Source organism: Electrophorus electricus, chromosome 21 (genome assembly GCF_041902795.1).
Source record: "Electrophorus electricus isolate QZ-2024a chromosome 21, ASM4190279v1, whole genome shotgun sequence".
NCBI lineage: Eukaryota > Metazoa > Chordata > Actinopteri > Gymnotiformes > Gymnotidae > Electrophorus > Electrophorus electricus.
In genome coordinates, this window is record NC_137517.1 from 7,409,397 (window position 1) to 7,428,324 (window position 18,928).

The window sequence follows — 18,928 nt, forward strand, 5'->3', positions numbered from 1 at the left end:
TTTCTCTACTGAGTGTGGAACACCTTCTGCCAGAGGTTGGAAATCAGACTATATATATATTAGATTTAAGATTCCCTTTAAATATTTGACAAGGTACTTTTTTCTGAAAATCAGAAAAATATTAATATTATTATTTTATTTTATTTTATTTTTTAAAATATTATTATTATTATTATTATTATTATTATTATTATTATTATTATTATTGTTATTATTATTATTATTATTACATTTTATTACATATTATTTAGGGGAGCTTTAAAAAAACAAACAAATAGTCACCCATTTGTCACAGAAATGTGAAAGCATTCAGATGAAACCTGAGTGATTTAGATTTACCGCATTTATCTGTTCACTTACATAATAGACATCTGCCTCCATGATGGTGTTTATGCCTGACTGGATGGGCTTAGTAAATCCAGCATTCTTCATGTAAACCTGGCTAGGCTGAGCTTGCTCAGGCCACGAGGCAGAAAAGGAGCCCTATCATACTATCTCCACCATGCTTTACTAATAACTCTCGCTCTCCTCAGTGAATGTGTCTGCCTCATAACTGCTCCAGGTTTTCTTTTTCTTCCATGGACTCCTCCCATTCTTGGTCAGTATTTTTCTTCTAAATACTAATCCTTGGGTTCTTCAGTTACTCTTCACTTCTGTAAGGATTCTAATGGGTGTCATTGCCCTGATTACATTTACAGCATTTAGCTGACCTTTTATCCCAAACAAAACCCTTACAATTATGTCAGAACACAACTTGCACAATTGAGGGTTAAGCATCTTGCTCAGGGGCCCAACAGTGGCAACTGGCAACCTTCTGATTACTAGTCAAGTACCTTAACCACTGAACTACCACTGCCCTGATCTTTACAGGAAATCCATATCCAGGAGAACAGTTACAGTGCTAGATTTTGTTGCATGCCATGTTTGTTAATGTCCCTTATTGATTACTATGACTTCTATTATTCCAATCACATTTTCACATTTCAAGAGGCATTTATAGGATCCAGATAATCCCAAAAATCTCACAGACTCCTCAGTGTTTTACTGTATAGTCAAGACTGGCAGCCTGGTAATGTTCTACTAACAAACTGACCATAAAATCTTAAGACTCCCTCTCCTGGAGAAATACAACACATACCCAGTATTTTCAATCTGAGAGCCTGCAAAATCAAGCACTGTTACTAAAATCTGACTATCAGTCATTGATTTAGGTTAGTTTCTCATTAGTCCCAGACTACTACTCCAATTAAAGGAAGTGTAATAAACACAGTAAAAATAAGGTATGATAAGAAACCGTTTTCTTTATTTTAACACCACTGGGATTCACAGACATTTTGTCCCTTTTTGTTCAATTATGAGTGCAAATTACAACACAAATAAGAAAAGTTAATAAATAAATACCACTTTTGTTATTTACAGTTCAACAAGTCATAATTCCTTGACATAAAAATTAGTCCTGCCATTTATGAAAAGGAACAAGAACAAAACAAGAACAGCAAAAACTGGAGAAGTCACAATCTACACGGTGTACCATCGCAGTATAGGTCCATGTTACTACATCTGAGAAGTCTCATTAGTACAGATTTTCCTCGTGCAAGACACTAAGCAAACCAAAATGAGATTGTTGACAATGGATTTTGAGGACACCTCAAATGTCCTACAGCAACTGTTGAGTCGATATCCATTCACTAACTACTCACTATAACAAACAGTCTCTCTGTGTTGCTATCCATGCATAACCAGTTAACTGGAATCTTCAGGGAAAGGTGACAGCATTAGAGACAAACTAATTTTCTCTTAATTATATTAATTTTTAACTTTAATATATTGCACCCAAGAAGAAAAAAATATTTTCCTGTGTCTAATGCATGTATAAAAGTCTTATGTTCATCTTAGATGGCATTAGTCATAAATAAAATCTATCAGAAGACACAGGAAGAAAAGATCAGGAGAGGAGGAGTCTATATGGCACCCTGTTAAATGACTCCTTCAGCCACAAATGGCACCATCACTATGTCAGTTTACAAAGTCTTACAGATTGAATCAACACACAAAAACATAGCAATATGTTAAGTGCACATGAGATCATACAGATTATTTACAAACCCAATATCACTGAGCCACAAATAATTGAATCACAATTGAAGTTAGAAAACCATAAAGAAAAAAATTATGAAAAAGTTGACGCAAGATTATTTGGCTTTCTGTTGAAGTGCGTAGTTGTGATTTTTTTTTTTGTTGTTGTTCTCTTTAAAGGTATAATTTGTTTGGGAGGTAGGGTGGAAGTAAGTGTGTTAGGAAAACAGCATTTTGACTAAATGTCGGAACTCTGCTCAGTAATGCAGTGAGAGACACAGGGGCTGCGCGTGTGTGTGTATTTGCGTGCGTGAGAATGAGAGAGAGAGACCTTAGCTGGCAACAAGGAATTAGACAAAATTAGACACCCAAAGAGGGCCAGAAAGGGAGTTGTAAGCTAAATGAACATTTAATTTATGTCATTACACTTCCCATGCTCTTTAAAGATGACCCACCGTTATTCAGTAACCTTCTGCCCTGGCAAAGTAAACATCATTTGAGACTGCACAACAACATGCTAATAAAAATAAATTAAATTTACGAAGATCTGGGCTTTTGTGATGAGTGCATTCAAAGAGTAGCCCACACAAATATACACGCATTCACATAGAGTGGTGTAGATCCTGACTTGTGTTCCCTTTTGAACAATCACATTAGATAAATGTTGTGTACAAAGAATACTTTCCACAGAAATACCTTTAACACATTATTTTAAATGATCAAATCTTTCCATGTCATTCAAAAAGCCAAAGTATCTCTTTTTGACCAAACATCAAAGCTTCAAAGAGATACCAGATTTCCAGAGATACCAGATTACCAGTGTTTTAGTATTCATTAAGCAATCTCTCAAGCAATCTATTGTTAAAAAATAAATAAATGATGTGGCTGAGATGGTATGTCTGCAAATGGCACGAATTTCCAAGCTATTTATTAAATTGTGCAACACCCTTGAAACATAGCCACAAAGAATGGTCTTTGTGGTTTTCCCTGCTTTTAATGCCCACACCCACACAGAGCAGAATGGATAGGCCACAGTGCCTTAGTGAGCTCGCACTCTGACCGCTTTAAAGTAAAATCAACTGCACAGCTAAATAAAGGCAATCAGGGCTAGGGATCCTTAAACTTCCCCACATTTCTTTGTGTCATGCACACAAAAGAAGGGATGTTAGGGTTCGGTCATGCCGGCATCTCTGTTAGTCACGTGCGATGCATGTTGATGAAGCAGGTCTGTTGGTGGGGGGTGGGGGGTGGCGGTTGTGGACAGGGATGAGGCTGCCAGAGTGGGGCGTGGTGGGGGTCCGGGGTTCTAGGAAGTCAGCTTGGAGTAGCTGGGAGGAGAGAAGCGTCGACGCAGGTACTTGAGGACGTAGAGCGGCAGGCAGCTGACCAACGTGATGACCGTCACCTTCCACACGAACGAGAGCGTGGCGATGAAGTAGATGTCTATGGACAGGAGAGAGGTTCGTCATGGGTGCCTTTTAGACATAGTGGGAAAAAAAATGGGTCAAGTCTGTGCTAAAGATTCCTATTTTATAAACAGCTGTACAATCTACCAAACAGGGCTGAGACAAGGGGATGGTAGATTACTCTGCAGTCTGGCTTATGTCTGGAGTCAGTGTCTAGACAACTACCCCGGTTGTAGTCCTCTCACTGAATGCATCTCTCCTTTTCTTGTGTGTGGCTCTTGAATTCCTGCTGAATAAGCCTCTGCTTGCTTTTTTCTGAATGTCTTCTCCCCGCAGACACAGTGAATAAGTCTAAAATAGCTTTGGCTAGCAGGCAACTTGACCACAGTGAAGCCATAAACCGGAATGACCCTGATCGTACATATTCCCAAAACTCTCACACATACTCACACTTACACACGAAATCTAAATAATACCAGGCTTAATAATACCAGGCTGAGGCTAATGAGGTACAGCAAACGTCGTGGGACTGATGGAAAGCCACGTCACACTACAACGTTGTCAAGCCTCGCCACGTGTGCCACCTGCCCTTGCTAAACAAAGAGTGGCATATCACGTGGCGGGCGCTGGCCTGCACTCTGAGTGCTACCCCGTCGCCAAAGCCTCACAGACCCGGCTCAATGGCCACTCTTGTTCCCGCGCTGTGAGCGCACACCCGGGCTGGACACAGTAACCACCGTCGCCATGGAGCCCTCGTGTTGGCTTGCATATGCAGGTTCAACATCACACTCTTGGCTGCTCAAGCTCCAGATATGGCTTAAGACTTGTGCTGGACCAAACGCAACGAAACTGTCGTTGGTGATGCACCACTGACCATTGTGTTTTATCACGAGCATGACATAATCTGTGCCCAGCAAACTGCATATAAAGCATAGTGTTGCCTTGTATCTCTACAATATACATGGGAAAAGATTATTTACTCACTGTAAATGACATGAAAATAAAAATATACAATGCTTTAAAACTTACCAGAATCACTTTGCTTTCACTACTATTTAATTGCAGTAAATCAGCAGATAACATTCCATACTGCGGAAAAACAATATTTTGGAGGGCAACAGGACTTTTTGGATGTAAAACCCCCTGGCAGGTAATGCGACAAACACACAGACCTTGGCCAGTGTGCGGATCTGGCAGGAAGTGAGCAGAGACCTGTGGCATTTCCTGCCTGTGTGGTGTCCACTGCCCTGGCCACTGTGTGTCCCTCCTCCACACTGCCCCTGACCAAACCCGAGCAAGCAGGGATGCATTCCCAGCCTGTGCAATCGGGTGCAGCGGGGCTGGGGGGTGCAGTGGGGTGAGGGCGTGTGAGGGGTGTTTGGGGGTCTTGGAGACAGGGACACACTGCTGACTTGGGGCAAACGCTGGTGAGGGCCATTTCCACCGAGCACATTGCTGGGGAAGAAGAGGAATGGCGCAGAGGAATGCGGTCGCATTATTTCACCTCTGCGCCTGTCAAATTCTGATGTCAAAACAGTTTAATGGCAAAGGGATATTATGATGATATAAGGCGCCAGCTGCCCTGACTTGCAGCATGAGTGAAATATCAAAATGTGGTGTGGGGACAGGCGGAGGACATAAACTCTGCTTGGTTTGATAATCGGAACTGTAGAAGGACATAACATTAATTTAGTAATGCTATATTAAGTGTCAACAATTTAATCTTCTCTATAAAAGAAAAATATAAGTACATTTCTTATGTACTTAATATATGTAATGTTGGATAAACTGTAGTCAGTGATAACTAAGCAGAAATATTTACATTTTTTTTTAATCTTTCTGCTTTACTCAAGCATAAATGCTTTTACTGCTCTTCATCAGACTCTCATTACTACAACAGAAAAAAACTATTTAGTAGCTTACTTGTTTCCTCCAACATACTCTACTATGCAACTATGATTCTGACTAGCTTGCATGTAGACATTAGCGGTTTTGTTCATTTAATTTAATTTAATTTCAGAATATCACCTTTCAAGAGTTCTCTGTCAAAGCTAAAAAACATGCAGACCTAAGCACTTCTGCTGTCTTTAGTCAGGAATAATGTTTAGTAATTTATTCAGGAATAATGTTAGTGTTTTAGGTGACTAGCTAGGCCTTTAGGTGCTTTGCAACTTACCAGTAAACTACTGCGTCAAATTTAGCATGTGAGGTATTTTTTAGTGTTTTCAGTCATTTTTTCAGTGTTTTCTGAGAAGATGCCCAGAAGTCTGTAGGTGTTGTTAATGAGACGTCCTACTGGTTTGTTCTATTATTTATATCATTTTATATCATTTATGTATATGTAGTATCAGTTTTTTAAAAAGTTTAAGAACAAAATTTAAAAACAACATGAGTATACTTCTTAAGGATTAGCTAATGGGCTACTTGGACACATTTTCAATGAAGATATGTTTACTACAACTCAAGCATGACAACTAGGTAGCTCATACCACGCTGACCACTGTGTATCCACGTGTATCCATATATGTGTGTCACTTGCGTGTGTGCTTCCTTACCAATGAACTCGTGCAGGAAGACGAGTGAGGCGACGTAGCAGGCCAGGCTGAGCAGCTCTGCCACCACCATGAGCCAGTGCCACGTCTGAACTGTCAGTGCCACCATCAGCAGCTCGGTCAGGATCAGCGAGGTGAACGAGATCGCCACGATGTGCACAAACTCCGACTCAAAGAGCAGCAGCGCTCCATACATGATGATGCTGCCTGCCGGGGTGGGACAGATGGGGGGGACGGAGGCAGGGAACAGGGTAGATGGGAGTACGGGGAACAGGGTGGATTGGGTGAACAGGGCACAGGCAAGACCACGGCAATTACCATGTGACTGAACGAAGAAGGACAAGAAGCCTGGCACTGTCTGAGGAGCTTTACAATTCCACAGGCAGTTACAGGAGCAATTTGCCAAGCATAGCTAAAGCAGCATGACGTGGGAAATGATCAGATACAGGCTGGGTTGTCAGGGGCTTGGGAAGATTGTTTGAACAAAAGAATTCAAAACCTCCCTCTGACGAATCGGGTCAAGCACTTAATCTTTCAGGAAGAGGAAGAGCACGTTTTTCCATGTTTTTACTCTTTTCTCCTCCCATAACTTCCTCACCCATAGTGTTATTGAGACCTTTGAGATTAAGCGCCAAAACACTGAGATTAAACACCGAAACAGGGAACAGATCCCACATACCAAGGATGATATTTGGAGGTGTGCAACTAAATGGCTGGTAAATGCCCTAAACACCACTTAACATTAACCAGGAGAGAGAAGAATAACTTGTTCTTGGGTATCAATAGGCAAGAGATCAATTAAAGGCAAGTGGAATTCTTGGGTAAATGAAAGGAAGGCAAGCAAAGTTCTTTTAAAGCTAGAAAAAGCAAAGCAAGCACTAAACAATACAGGGGAAAGGAGGAACCTTAAGGTGGGGAGGTGAGGTTTGGGTGGAGCTCCAGATTCATAAGTCCCGCCTCGAAAGGACACAAAATGCGGTGTTGGAAAAACCACCTGGGGTTATTCAACATTTGCAAACTCGGACACAAATAAACTCCTCAAGATACGGAGAAAACATATGCATGGGCTTTGTTTGGGTGAAACAACATTCACCATGCGAGTGTGTCCGTTCTCTACCACTGCCTCTTGGGCTCAAAGATTCCCTGTTTTCTTAGCAAGCCTCTGCAGGGCCATTGCAAACACAGTCGTGCTCAGAGGGAGACATTAATGGTCCACTCCATTTGGAACACTTGATTACTTGCCGAGTGAAGGTTGCTAGTCACACTGTACGTAACACATCTTGATACAATACAATGAAGTAAACTCAAAATCAGCTTACCTTGGTAGATGCTAATCAAGACCCATATTAGAAATGTTTTGAAGGAGAGCGGCCGACCCTGAAAATAAGAAGTTGAGTTGATACAGGATAAAAGCAAGGGATTCTCTGTTATTCTGACAAGAACAATGTAAGGCAGATACCTTTAAGAGGTCTTTGTAAAGTTCAGGATAGAGCATGGCCACCTCTGATTTGACATCCTTATCCAAAACCAGGGAAAAGACAGGGAACATAGTGTAGATTGTTGAGTAGCTAAAAATATGGGGATACAAGTTAGGAACCTCCAGTCAAATGCTAAACACAAAACATCATTTAAAACCAATAAAGAATTTCAGCAATAGATGATTCATACGATTCTCTGTAAGCAAGACTTACAAGACGCAATATACTTAATATAATAAACTGTAATAAATCTACAGGTCAGTTTATTTTTTTCCCCGCAAATTGTCTTTGAAACACTGATGTACCCAAACAGTGTCCAACTGAATATCTCTAACTTCCTAATACAAAAGGGCCCTTTGGAGCTCTTCGTCTTGTGTGCAGGCAGCATGGTTTGAAAGTGCGACTGTGTTCGCTGCAACAATGCTGGAGCTGAAGCAAAATGTCAGAGCAGCACATAACTGAGATGCTGCGAAGATCTCATCCAGCACAAATGAGTCACAGCCCATGTCTAGAGTCAGCTACTCACCCGATGATTAGAAACCCTTGGTACAGGGGCACTGATGCGAAGTAGAAAACGGAGGAGAAAACAGCCTGGGGAGAAGCCAAGCAACAAGTCACTGCTGTGCATCGTACCGGTCTGGTTAACCACTAGCTGTGAACTGAATTGAAACAGTTATACTCCAACGGTTATAAACAGCTCTGACTTGTTTGGACAAAACTAAGGTTCATGAATGAAAGAATGGATGAATGGATTAAAAGGAGTTTTTGTTTTTGGAGATTAGAGAAAATTTGGGAGAAAACTGATAAGGACATATTATTATGAATGTCTACTGATTTTTTTTTTTTATGCATAATTCACTTACTGAGAGATAAACATGGTAAGTTAAACTGATTTGATGAAAAAACACAATTGTAAAGAGAGTAAAATTGCCTCCACAAACTACCTAAACGTTTTCCAGTGAGGATTTGAATTACAATTATTGCATAACTACTATACGGAAGGAAATGATTTTTTAGTAAAGTATCATGATTTTCCCACTGTCAGAATTACACATAAAAACTCAGAAGGCGCATATGTCTTTCTTTGGCAGTTGCTTTGTAGACAGAACCATGCTTCCTAACACAAAAACTGAAGATCTCTAGAATGAATCTTTTTCCCTCCAAAAACACTGAATGACTTTTAGTTCTGTTCTTGACAAGTAAATTATACAGAAAGTGTGAAAAATCAGAATTCCCCTTTTTAAAACTCCAGTAAGCATTTTGCTTTAACTGCATATTTTCTGTATTGCAAAGAGGTTTGTTGCGTAAATTATTGAGCAAAGTTTGAGAAGCATACTTTGTTTATCATTGCCATCCATTACCATCATGTCAGACACAGCATGATCTGTGCAAGCCTTACCACTGTGTTCAACAATAAAGCCTTCATAACTGTGTCACAGGTTGGAAAATAGAAGCAGTCTTCCTGAAAACAGGCCCTTCCAGGAGTGCTTTACTTGCTACAGCTACTGGGTATGAGTCAGAAAGTGCGTAGGTAATTTGTACACACAGACACACACTCACTCTCGTTCTCTCTCTCTCACTCTTGTTCTCTGTCTTTCTCTTGCCCTCTCCCTCTCTCTCGCTTTCTTGCTCACACACACACACACACACACACACACACACACACACACACGCACGAACACACACTGTACCTGCATGGTACTGATACAGAGGCTCCTGTGAATGACGAACTGGCTGAGAGCAGCGGATCTCTTGTAGCTGTTTCTGCCGTGCACCATGAGCAGTCTGCCCAAATGCTTGAACTGAGTCACCGAGAAATCGGCAGCCAGGGAGGCCTGCTTCCCTTCCTAACAAAATAAACATTCCACACCATTCCAGACTGCTAAGTACACTTTAGTATATGTGAAGAAAGTACATGTTACGAGCATATAATAAGATTTGAATGTATAATGTTGCTGAGCATAGTTCTGAAGTGACCTGGTGAACTTGTATGAGCCAAGAGAACTGCAGACCTGGAAGGAAACACACAAACCCACCTAACCACGGCAGTTTAATCTAGGGCTATGCCATGTTAGTCATGGGTGAGTCAATATCAATTAACCAACTCATAATGTCTCGTTTTCGGCCTCTGGAAAGAGTGCTTTGCCCACCACAACAGGGCCAAAACCTGTCTTTGTAGTGTTTGAAGTTCTGTGACTCAATACCTTAAAACATGAGTGACGGCTAGAGCAAATTTCAAAGCCCTACTACCACCTACACTTATGTACTGATTTGTCAATAGTGCAACACTGCCTATGTTTATACAATGACAGATAAGTTCCCTGGACAAACATGACCAGACAGTAGGTCAGAGAACATCATATCCAGTCAGTGGTATTTAGGGTCACACATATATACGTGTGGGTAGAGTGTGTGTGTGTGTGTGTGTGTGTGTGTGTGTGTGTGTGTGTGTGTATGTGTGTGTTTATGTGTGTGTTTATGTGTGTGTTTGTGTGTGTGTTTGTGTGTGTATGTGTGTGTGTGTGCATGTGTGTGTTGTGTGTGTGTGTGTGTGTGTGTGTGTGTGTGTGTGTGTGTGTGTGTGTGTGTGTGTGTGCGTGCGTGTATGTGTGTGCGTGTGCATGTGTGTGTTGTGTGTGTGTGTGTGTGTGTGTGTGTGTGTGTGTGTGTGTGTGTGTGCGTGCGTGTGTGTGTGTGTGGTAAGGACGGATGGAGATATCATTCCCGAAGCATGCGACATTGTGTGTGACAAGGACCCAGTGGCTCTTACTTTGCCCTCCACTCCCACGCCACAGTCGGCTTCCTGGATCATGCTGACATCATTTCCTCCATCCCCTGGGAGGCAGAGAGCAGGTTTAGCGACAGGCCAACTGCAGATGCTGTTATGACTTTTAATACTCTTTGAGCAGATCTACTTAGTCTATTATGAGGGTCCTACATATCCCGTGTGTTCACTTACAAAAATTCTTAGCTCTTATGACACACTGCATAGGAAAAACAAAACAAAAAACAAAACACCCAATTCCAATGCCACACAATTCTAGCCTACAGCTAGCTAGGTCCCAAGGCAGGGAGGGGGCGGGGCATACTCACCCACGGCGCAAGTGAGTTTCCCAGTGCGCTCCTTGAGCAGTCGGACGATCTGCGCCTTCTGCGTGGGTGCGCAGCGGCAGCACACCACAGCTGGGCACTGGCATGCCAGCTCCATAAACTCGTACTCGTAGAACTTCAGACACACCTGCAAGGCAACATTGCTTAGCGACGCCTTACCACACCCACACATAGCAGCACCACACAGGGATCGGGCTCGGGCACATGACTCCTATTTACTGCATACCGTTTGCCCCGTTTTAATTAGTTCGGCAACATTTTTTATGTACTGTTACAGGACTAAATAAGACTAATTAATGAGCATTAAGGGAAGCACATGTTGCTAAACCTTTCGCCCGTAAGAGAATTGGTATCTAAAAGCTGATTCACATAATAGCCTACCAGGGTGGGTGTGTAATGGCGAGGTTTACCTCCAGAGAGTCTCCTGATATCACCAGAGCGCAGTCGTGCTTCCTCCTGAAAGCGTTGAGCTCGAGGTGGGCCTCACTTCGTGTGGTCACCTGCAACATAGCGAAAAGTACATCATCAGCTGTCTGCAACCCAAACACACGCACAGGCCCGTAAACTCATATCTAAGCGCACCCCTTCCCCCAACATACACACAAACACAGAGAGATAGCAATCTAGCCCAAATATACTAAAGATCCTAACCACACCAATAACAGGAGTTTACAGCTGCTTGCTTCAACTGTCAGCTGTGTAAGACCATGGCCTGAGCCAACTGCTTAACTGTCATGAGGTCGCGGTTGTGTGCTACTCTCGTGTGGGTAAGCGTTTCATAAAGGAAGTGCAGTATTAGGCCTTTAAATGACTGTTTAGATCAAGCTAAATAGATAATACATTGTCAGCAGGACCATTATTTTGTCTCTTGAATTGGCAGAATTGGATCTGAATTGGTTCAAATCCAATTCTGCTAATTCAAGAGAGAAAAGAATGCAAAATCATGTAAATATGCAATATGGTAGAATGCAGTGTTTGACCACAGCTGCAATTTGTTTTTCATCATAAAGACAGAAACAAATGTAGGAGTGAACATGAATGTTGGCATTAGCCTTGTACCACAAGAAATGGGCCCTAGACAAGCATTTCAGTATGGTAAGAATTTAAGTATGGTAAGTGCATAGCATGAATTAAAGGCAACAAAGTCTCTTGACGACCAGATCCGCATTCTATCACATCAGTCTGTCTTCAGCTCTTGGCGCAGACCGGATGTTTTGTAATTAGCCGACGCGCATGCTCGAGCCTCCATCTATCACTTTCAAACGCCTTCAGCCTCTGGTCCAGATGCCGTTTGTGATCAGGAGGAAGTAGCTCCAGATGCGGGCCTCCGGGGCGCTCAGGCACCCGGGGACTGGCCCCACTGTTCTCAAGCCTAGCCAGCCATTGTTTTCCTTTTTCCAGGAACCGGCATGTTGCTGTAGGCAACCATGACCTTCCCGACGGCCTCTGGCAGCAAGACATTCGCGATGGGGGGGGTGGACGGGACATCTGGTGTGGTGGCGTCCTGATGCGTTTCGAAGTGGGCCGGATGAAGTGTGCATTTAAGCGCAGTTACACGACGCTCTAAATGAAAAGCAGAGAAGACACTTACGGGCCGGAAGACATGGATGTCCTGGTTGCGGGTCACCAGATGAGCGTTCTTGGCAGTGCAGGTGGCTGTCTCCAGTTTGTCCCCCGTCAGCATCCACACCTTTCCGAAGAGGGTAAAATAACTTAAATGACAATGAGGCATTTGTACTGCGTCGGTTGCCATGCACGTGTTCAGTTCCCTTAATGCTGAGTCAGGTGCTCTTAGACTCTTGATGCGCGGCAAGTCTGAAGATTGGTGTGAAAGTGCTGCGTCTCACCTTAATACCGGCATTGCGCAAGATCTCCAGCGTGGGCCGCACGTCGGCCTGCAGCTGGTCCTCTACCCCCGTCAGGCAGAGCAGCTCCATCTCCATCTCCAGACTCTCGATGACCGTGGCCACCTTGAGTGAGCGGTCGTGTACGCTCAGCTTAGCCTGGACGTAGCGGGCCTTTGGGACACAAACCCCACCAGACAAGGCTGAATAATGGGCAGCATCTAAGGCTTAGTAAACAAGCACACCTAGATCTATCTGATACGATCTGATAGCCATCCACAAAAAAACCTAATACATAACATAATAAAGTGATTAAATGATGGGAAAAAATCTGTTTTGGAAAACTGGGATTTTAGTGCATAATTGATGGGACTGACAAGTCATTAACTTTCAATTGTAAAAAAAAAAATTAAGACAAAAAACACTTCATGAGATCAGGATCTGCAAAACCTTCCTATACATTTTGAGATGTCCAGTACCATAATATGCAGCTGTCAAATGCCAAACTACAGCTTGGAAAGTGCAACCCTCAAGCAGTGTATGAACTATGGCCAAGACAATGTGTGCATGAGTCACACAGGAACACACTCTCACTTGGTGAGTCATACACACTCTGAGTCATCCCCGCCCACCAGTTCACACACAAGTACACACTCAGGCTGCAACGAGAAGAAACAGTATTGTGTGAGTGTGTTTTTTTGTGTGTGTGTGTGGGTGGGTGTCTGTGTGCGTACGTGTACATGTGTATAGGCTGGGTAACCAATACTGTGACATTTTGGTCCAATCCATACGGAAAACGTGCTCCAGCATTTCTTGTTTTGAGACTGTTATTGATGTTGCATGGTTCCTCAGCAACTAGGATTAATATCTGAAGTTATTTGGAACCTGGATACTTTGGCTGGGCTGTAGCAACTACAAACAAGCAGGCCAAGTATTTTTTCACTATAAACATCCTAAAAACACAGGTTCTTAGCTCAGATCTCAGAACTCTGTGCTCTTCATAGCTCTCAACAGGTGGTCTTGCTACTGTGTACATAACTTGGGCTCCAGGCCTGCACATACATCAGAAACTCCCCATTCCAATAATGTCTTTAACAAATGACTTTAGATGGATTCTTCTGCAAATAAACACAAGGGGCAGACGAGCTGTGTGCTACTGGGGAGTCAAATGATATTCAGATGTCCGTATCTTCTTTCTGGCTTCAGCAGTCTGCGACATTCCCGGATTTCATCGCAGGGCAGTGAGAAGACAGCCTGAGCACTCTTGATGTCCCAGCTACATTGCACTATGATGGGCACTAGAGTCCTCCAAAAACCATTGGGCAGAGCTGTCCTAACCATCACGTATTCCGTACTGATGCAGTATTGTTTGAAAAAGTCACCAAAGCTTACAATCCCGCTTAGGGATAGGCAGTACTTTTAGGTGCTGACAGGGACATAATTAGGTTGGGATTCTCTGGGAGGTTAATTAGAAGCCAAAGATCATTTGAATAGGTAATTCCTGAGAGATCACCTCAAAGTCCTGGTACTGGTCTTCGGTTAGAGACTTCTTGGCCACCACCAGAACTCTCAGGCCCTCACGGGCCATGTTCCCACACTGGCAAACATGAAGGAAACATCATATGGCAAAGATCACAAGAAACGCAGTACACCAGCTAGATTTTTGTGCGAACGCACATACACACGCACACATATATACATATAAAAGCAGTTAGCAGAGAGAGAATTTTGAGAAAGCGAAAGTACCTCTTCTTCAAGCCAGTCATTATATTGAACTATGCCTGACATCACAACATCAGCACCTTTCATGTAAAAGGTGATTTCTCCAGTGGACTCATCCTAGAAATAATAAAAACAGGAACATGTTTATGCTATTAATTAATAATTAATATGTAAGCCTGTTCCTACCCAAACCATACACCACCAACAGCTGTTTGAAACATGGACCATATTAAAACATACCTGTTCTGCAGATACTGTCCTACCAAGCTGATCAAATATTATGTTAATGTATTAAACACAATATAAACAAATGGTTTTTTAAACCTTTTATAACCATTTTAAAAACTTGTCATTTGAATTTCATCTGCAGACAATATTTCTTGCATTAAGTGGTTCTGAAAGCAGGCATCTATTATTCATATATTATTATTAAGTGCATGTAATTTGAATAAGTATAACCACTTTGTGGACCAAAGGTGCTTCAGTAAGGTTTTATTAACATAACATAAGCTTTGATTTGTTTTCTTTTCAACTCAACAGAAGAAGTCTTTATTTTAGATGTATCCAGGAGTCCTTCAAGGTATCTGAAAGGATACTGAAAGGAAGCACACATATATTTCTAGTTTCCTAAAAAAATATTCTACAGGATCCAGTCCAAGCCAACAACAATAGTCAGTCATTTGTGCTTGGAGAGAATTAGTCATCAGATTTAGAGAAGGGGGGCAGCTTTCTCATAAGAACCCACATCTACAGAGATAACTTATGAGAATTGCTTGTACTGTCCCAAAGGAACACACCAGGCTCACTGTCGAATCTCTTAAACAATATTCATCCATTACTCAGAACAGCATCTAGAGGCTTTGATCTTCACATCTTTGCTTTGCATTATGTACCCCATTAATCTATAGGTTGTAAAGGCAGCACTTACTCGCACTATGATTCCCATACGCTTGCTCTCATAGGTAAAGGGGAAAATCTGCAAGATGGTGAAGTTGAGGATTTGGCCACTAGGGGTCCTCAGTTGCATGGAGGATTGATCTCTTCCTACCAGAGTCAGCCCCACACTCTCTGTCCACTGTACCAAAGACACCTAGTGCACAAATGAGAGAGAAGAGGACAAACAATAAGTATTTAAGCATGGTTACTGTATTTTGTACCTGCAAATAAGTACTACCAGTTTTTGATGCCTCATGGCTTGTTGCTTTACATTATTGAATTTAGTTTAGAGAAACTGATGCTTAACTGATGAAACTCAAAACTGGCAGTGGTAAGTGAAAAACTGAAAACATAACACTGACAAATATTAATATAAAACAATTATTAAATTTTAAAAATAGTATATCTGTTATAATAATAGGATTCCTTGCAGGCAGAACTATATAGTACCTTTGTTTACCCAGATTTGTGCCATTGATAGTGCTCATCTACCTGTTAATGACTGTTACCTTACTGTAACCATAAAGAAACAGTTCAGTACCTTCACTCAAGGAAGAAATCATTCCTTCAGCCAGTTACCCAAAATGAAGGAGGAAATTAACCAAAATACAACACATTTCAAAAATGTAAACTATACTATACTTTTTCCACCAAAAATCCGCAACTGGATTTGTGTAGAACAACCATCTACTTTCTTTTTGGTGGACACATGAAGATAAAGCAAACCAGATGACATCCATTAGTGTAATGTTAAAAGGGGGTATTTCTGGGAGGGAGAAGTTATTGCCCAATAACTTCCAGACCAGAGGTTATGGGGAGATCAAAAACCCTATTTCTTATGCCCTTTGCAACTAGCTGCTAATGACATATCTCAAGGCATCCAGATGGAAGGACAGAGGCCAAATGTAAAGAGGCTCCACTGCTACACCAGTTTAGCAGCAGTGGTCGATAAAAGAGGCCTACTATAACGGCCTTCGTGAGACCAGTTCTGTGTCTCTGTTCTAATAGAGCCCCTTTCCTTCTTGTTGGCAACAAAACTTTTGATTTTCCAAATCAGTCTTTACTTCAAATGAAGCTCAGATTTTGGTAACATGACACTCCTCTGTTTATAGCCAACCTGTGACCAAGCTTGGCACTTCCTCCTCTGGCAAGGCTATCGAGCTCCACGTGTAGTGTAAACCTATAAACCTTATTGATTTTCAGGTGCTTAATGGGCCTCTGAAAGCCATCTGCACAACTAACTCTGACATCAAGTCAACAGGAATTTCTTTCCTCTGAATGAAGACTGCAGTGTGAGTGATAGCTAGTACGTGTGCGTGTGTGTTTGCATGCTTAGTCACTGTCTCGCTGTGTACGTGCACACTAAGCCAGAAGGAGCGCAGGGATACGTATGTCGCCAACGGTTCCGCTGCTGCTGCAGGAGACGGGGGTTGTGTGCGTAGGCTTGCGGCTCGCCTCCGCCCCCTGCCTGCCTGCCTGAGTCAGAGCACCAAACCACTCTCACAGTCTGGCCTTGACTCAATCCCCACTGCCCATAAATGAGCACAGGCACTGGAGTGCATATGCTGAACAAATCAGCAAAACCACATGCCTCCTGGGATCAGGGGTCCGAGAAAACATTACTGGGCTACATCTACTTTGCAGACTCTAATCGTCTGCATGGGTACACTTCAGACACAGAAGTTAATCTAGAGGTTTGAAAACATGTTTAAGAACATGAAAGATGAGAATCAACACTGGTGAAGCACAATGACAAAGAGTAACTGTGTGTCCTCATTATTCTATATGCCTTTGCACATGTGACACACCAATAAGATATTTCTCAACATAATCTTAGTGACTCTTACTTTAATCAGGAGAAATTCTTGCTCAAAGACCGGAGATGGGAGAAATGACTAGCAACAAAGAACTCTGAGCTAAATCAACAGCAACCAGAATAGCTTGTGAGGAATCCCTCAGCATTCAAAAAGGCTATATCAAGCAAATAAAGAAAAGAAGTCCTTGATCTTTCAAATACCAAATGTTTTCAGACTACCCACGTTTTGCTTTATCAAAGCCATTAGCCCAAATCACAAAGCCAAAACACTGATTAAACTCCTTATTACAGGACACTTTGAAATTTGATACAGTGGTATGAAGCAGTAGGCCTGTAGCCTCATAACTACCACAGAGCACAAACAGATGGCCCTTAATCCATTTCTATCTTTTTTCCATTTAGCTTTAGAGTTGATCACCTCCCTTGATAACAGTTTTGTTTGCTTTTTAAACCTCATATTCATCTTAGGTTATTGGGGCAATTAAAGACAATTATGGCACTCTGTTCTGCTATGGATAAGATGATCTTGTACATCTGTGACCATGGAGGACGTGTTGGGTTGCATTTGCTGGGGCATGTGGAACAGCAGCGCTGGCCTGAAGGTTACCTCATCAGGGCTGGATGCCTGGTACACCCTGCAGGTGTCCTCGTAGTGCTGCTCGGCCTCGGCCTGGTCCGTCACGCCATTCGCCTCGTACACGGGTGTCACGTTGTGCACCAGCGCGATGGCCTTCACCGCCTCGTGCACTCTGCTGCTGATAGTCTTCCTCACTTTTGTTGTGGCTGGTGCTCTGGAGGCTGCGAAGTCGTGAGGGGGCTGTGGAGTCAAAAACATGAAATCAGGATCAGCTGTTTAATGACAACGTCAGTAATAGCGACAGAATAGTTGCTAAACTCTTATGGGTAATACTTGTTACTATTTTAATTTTGTGCTACTGGTGACAAAAGTTTTATAATCTGCATAATATGAAGATGTGGTCAGACGAATATCAGTACCATAATTAGAGTGCTTAATTACTCTACTGCAGCTAGACCCCCCGCTAACCCCAGTGACAAAATGATGAACTGTTTGTCAGCCAACTTCCTGCTGGATGCCTGTGTACACAGCCTCCACAAGGCCTTTTAAACACTCCCATATGTATAGGAAAAAAATATGAACAATAAGCTTTAGCTTTTGCTGAGGCTATTTTTAGGCCATATGCTTCAGGGGTTAATGATGGCACAGTTATTAAATTAGCCTATGGGAGGCAGGGAGGCAGCAAATTCTGCTTCCTACTCTAATGACCTCTGATGTCAAAGGGACAAAACATGTCCATAATGGTCAGAAGGCAGAGGCTGAAGGCCTAGTCATAGGAGATATACAGCCCTAAAGAACTCTGAACACACCTTTTGGGCCACTCTGGAATTTGTGTCATTGGAACTTTATATAATAGTTAAAATAGTTCCACATAAGAGGAATAATAGTTCCACATAAAAGAAACAGAGCTTGGGAGATTTATTAGAATAACAATATCATACATAAGTCATTTCACAATTATCAGATACGACACATTTTTTGAATCTGATAAGTAGAAACATGCAGCCTTTGATCACTGATGCACATCTTTATTTTAAGTCTTTTAAGTATTTTAACTGTATTTTAAGCTTTAGCTGATGTATAGTTCAGGTTATTATATAGTCCCATCCAGTACACCAGAATATCCACTGAAACTCATTTGTGGATAATACCATAAGTGTTAGTTACCTGAGTGTAAGCACTGAATACATGACTCTGCACCTCATCCATGGAGTCCATTCCATAGGCCACAGTTCCAAGATGGAGGCGCCTGAACACCATTTCATTCATAGTGAGAGTGCCTGCAGCAATAGAACACTTGGTGCTTTAGTGGGCCTTTGGAAACTGGAATTAATGCAAAGAGACACCTCTGATACCTTGAAATACTGATAACAGCTGATCAGATGCAAGAAAGATGAGATTACTGGCCTT

The 18,928-nt window shown here is 42.2% G+C and overlaps 1 protein-coding gene across 2 annotated transcripts in view; it reads right to left on the bottom strand.

The window, feature by feature from the left end:
- Positions 1-1,281: 1,281 nt before the first annotated feature.
- The window catches only part of atp9a (ATPase phospholipid transporting 9A), a 29,200-nt gene continuing 11,553 nt past the window's right edge, over positions 1,282-18,928 (bottom strand). Inside the window, exons 13-28 of one of the 2 annotated variants that reach the window (XM_027008308.3) lie at positions 18,686-18,798; positions 17,549-17,758; positions 15,118-15,279; positions 14,214-14,306; positions 13,981-14,064; positions 12,471-12,641; positions 12,215-12,313; positions 11,034-11,123; positions 10,606-10,750; positions 10,283-10,347; positions 9,204-9,359; positions 8,039-8,103; positions 7,494-7,602; positions 7,354-7,411; positions 6,038-6,241; positions 1,282-3,519 (exon numbers count right to left, since the gene is read on the bottom strand). In XM_027008308.3, coding sequence (XP_026864109.1) covers positions 3,383-3,519; positions 6,038-6,241; positions 7,354-7,411; positions 7,494-7,602; positions 8,039-8,103; positions 9,204-9,359; positions 10,283-10,347; positions 10,606-10,750; positions 11,034-11,123; positions 12,215-12,313; positions 12,471-12,641; positions 13,981-14,064; positions 14,214-14,306; positions 15,118-15,279; positions 17,549-17,758; positions 18,686-18,798 — 1,961 coding nt within the window. In that variant the 3' untranslated portion in view covers positions 1,282-3,382. Of the gene's footprint in view, positions 3,520-6,037; positions 6,242-7,353; positions 7,412-7,493; positions 7,603-8,038; positions 8,104-9,203; positions 9,360-10,282; positions 10,348-10,605; positions 10,751-11,033; positions 11,124-12,214; positions 12,314-12,470; positions 12,642-13,980; positions 14,065-14,213; positions 14,307-15,117; positions 15,280-17,548; positions 17,759-18,685; positions 18,799-18,928 lie in introns of those variants that run through there. The other variant, XR_014119081.1, reaches the window with a different exon arrangement.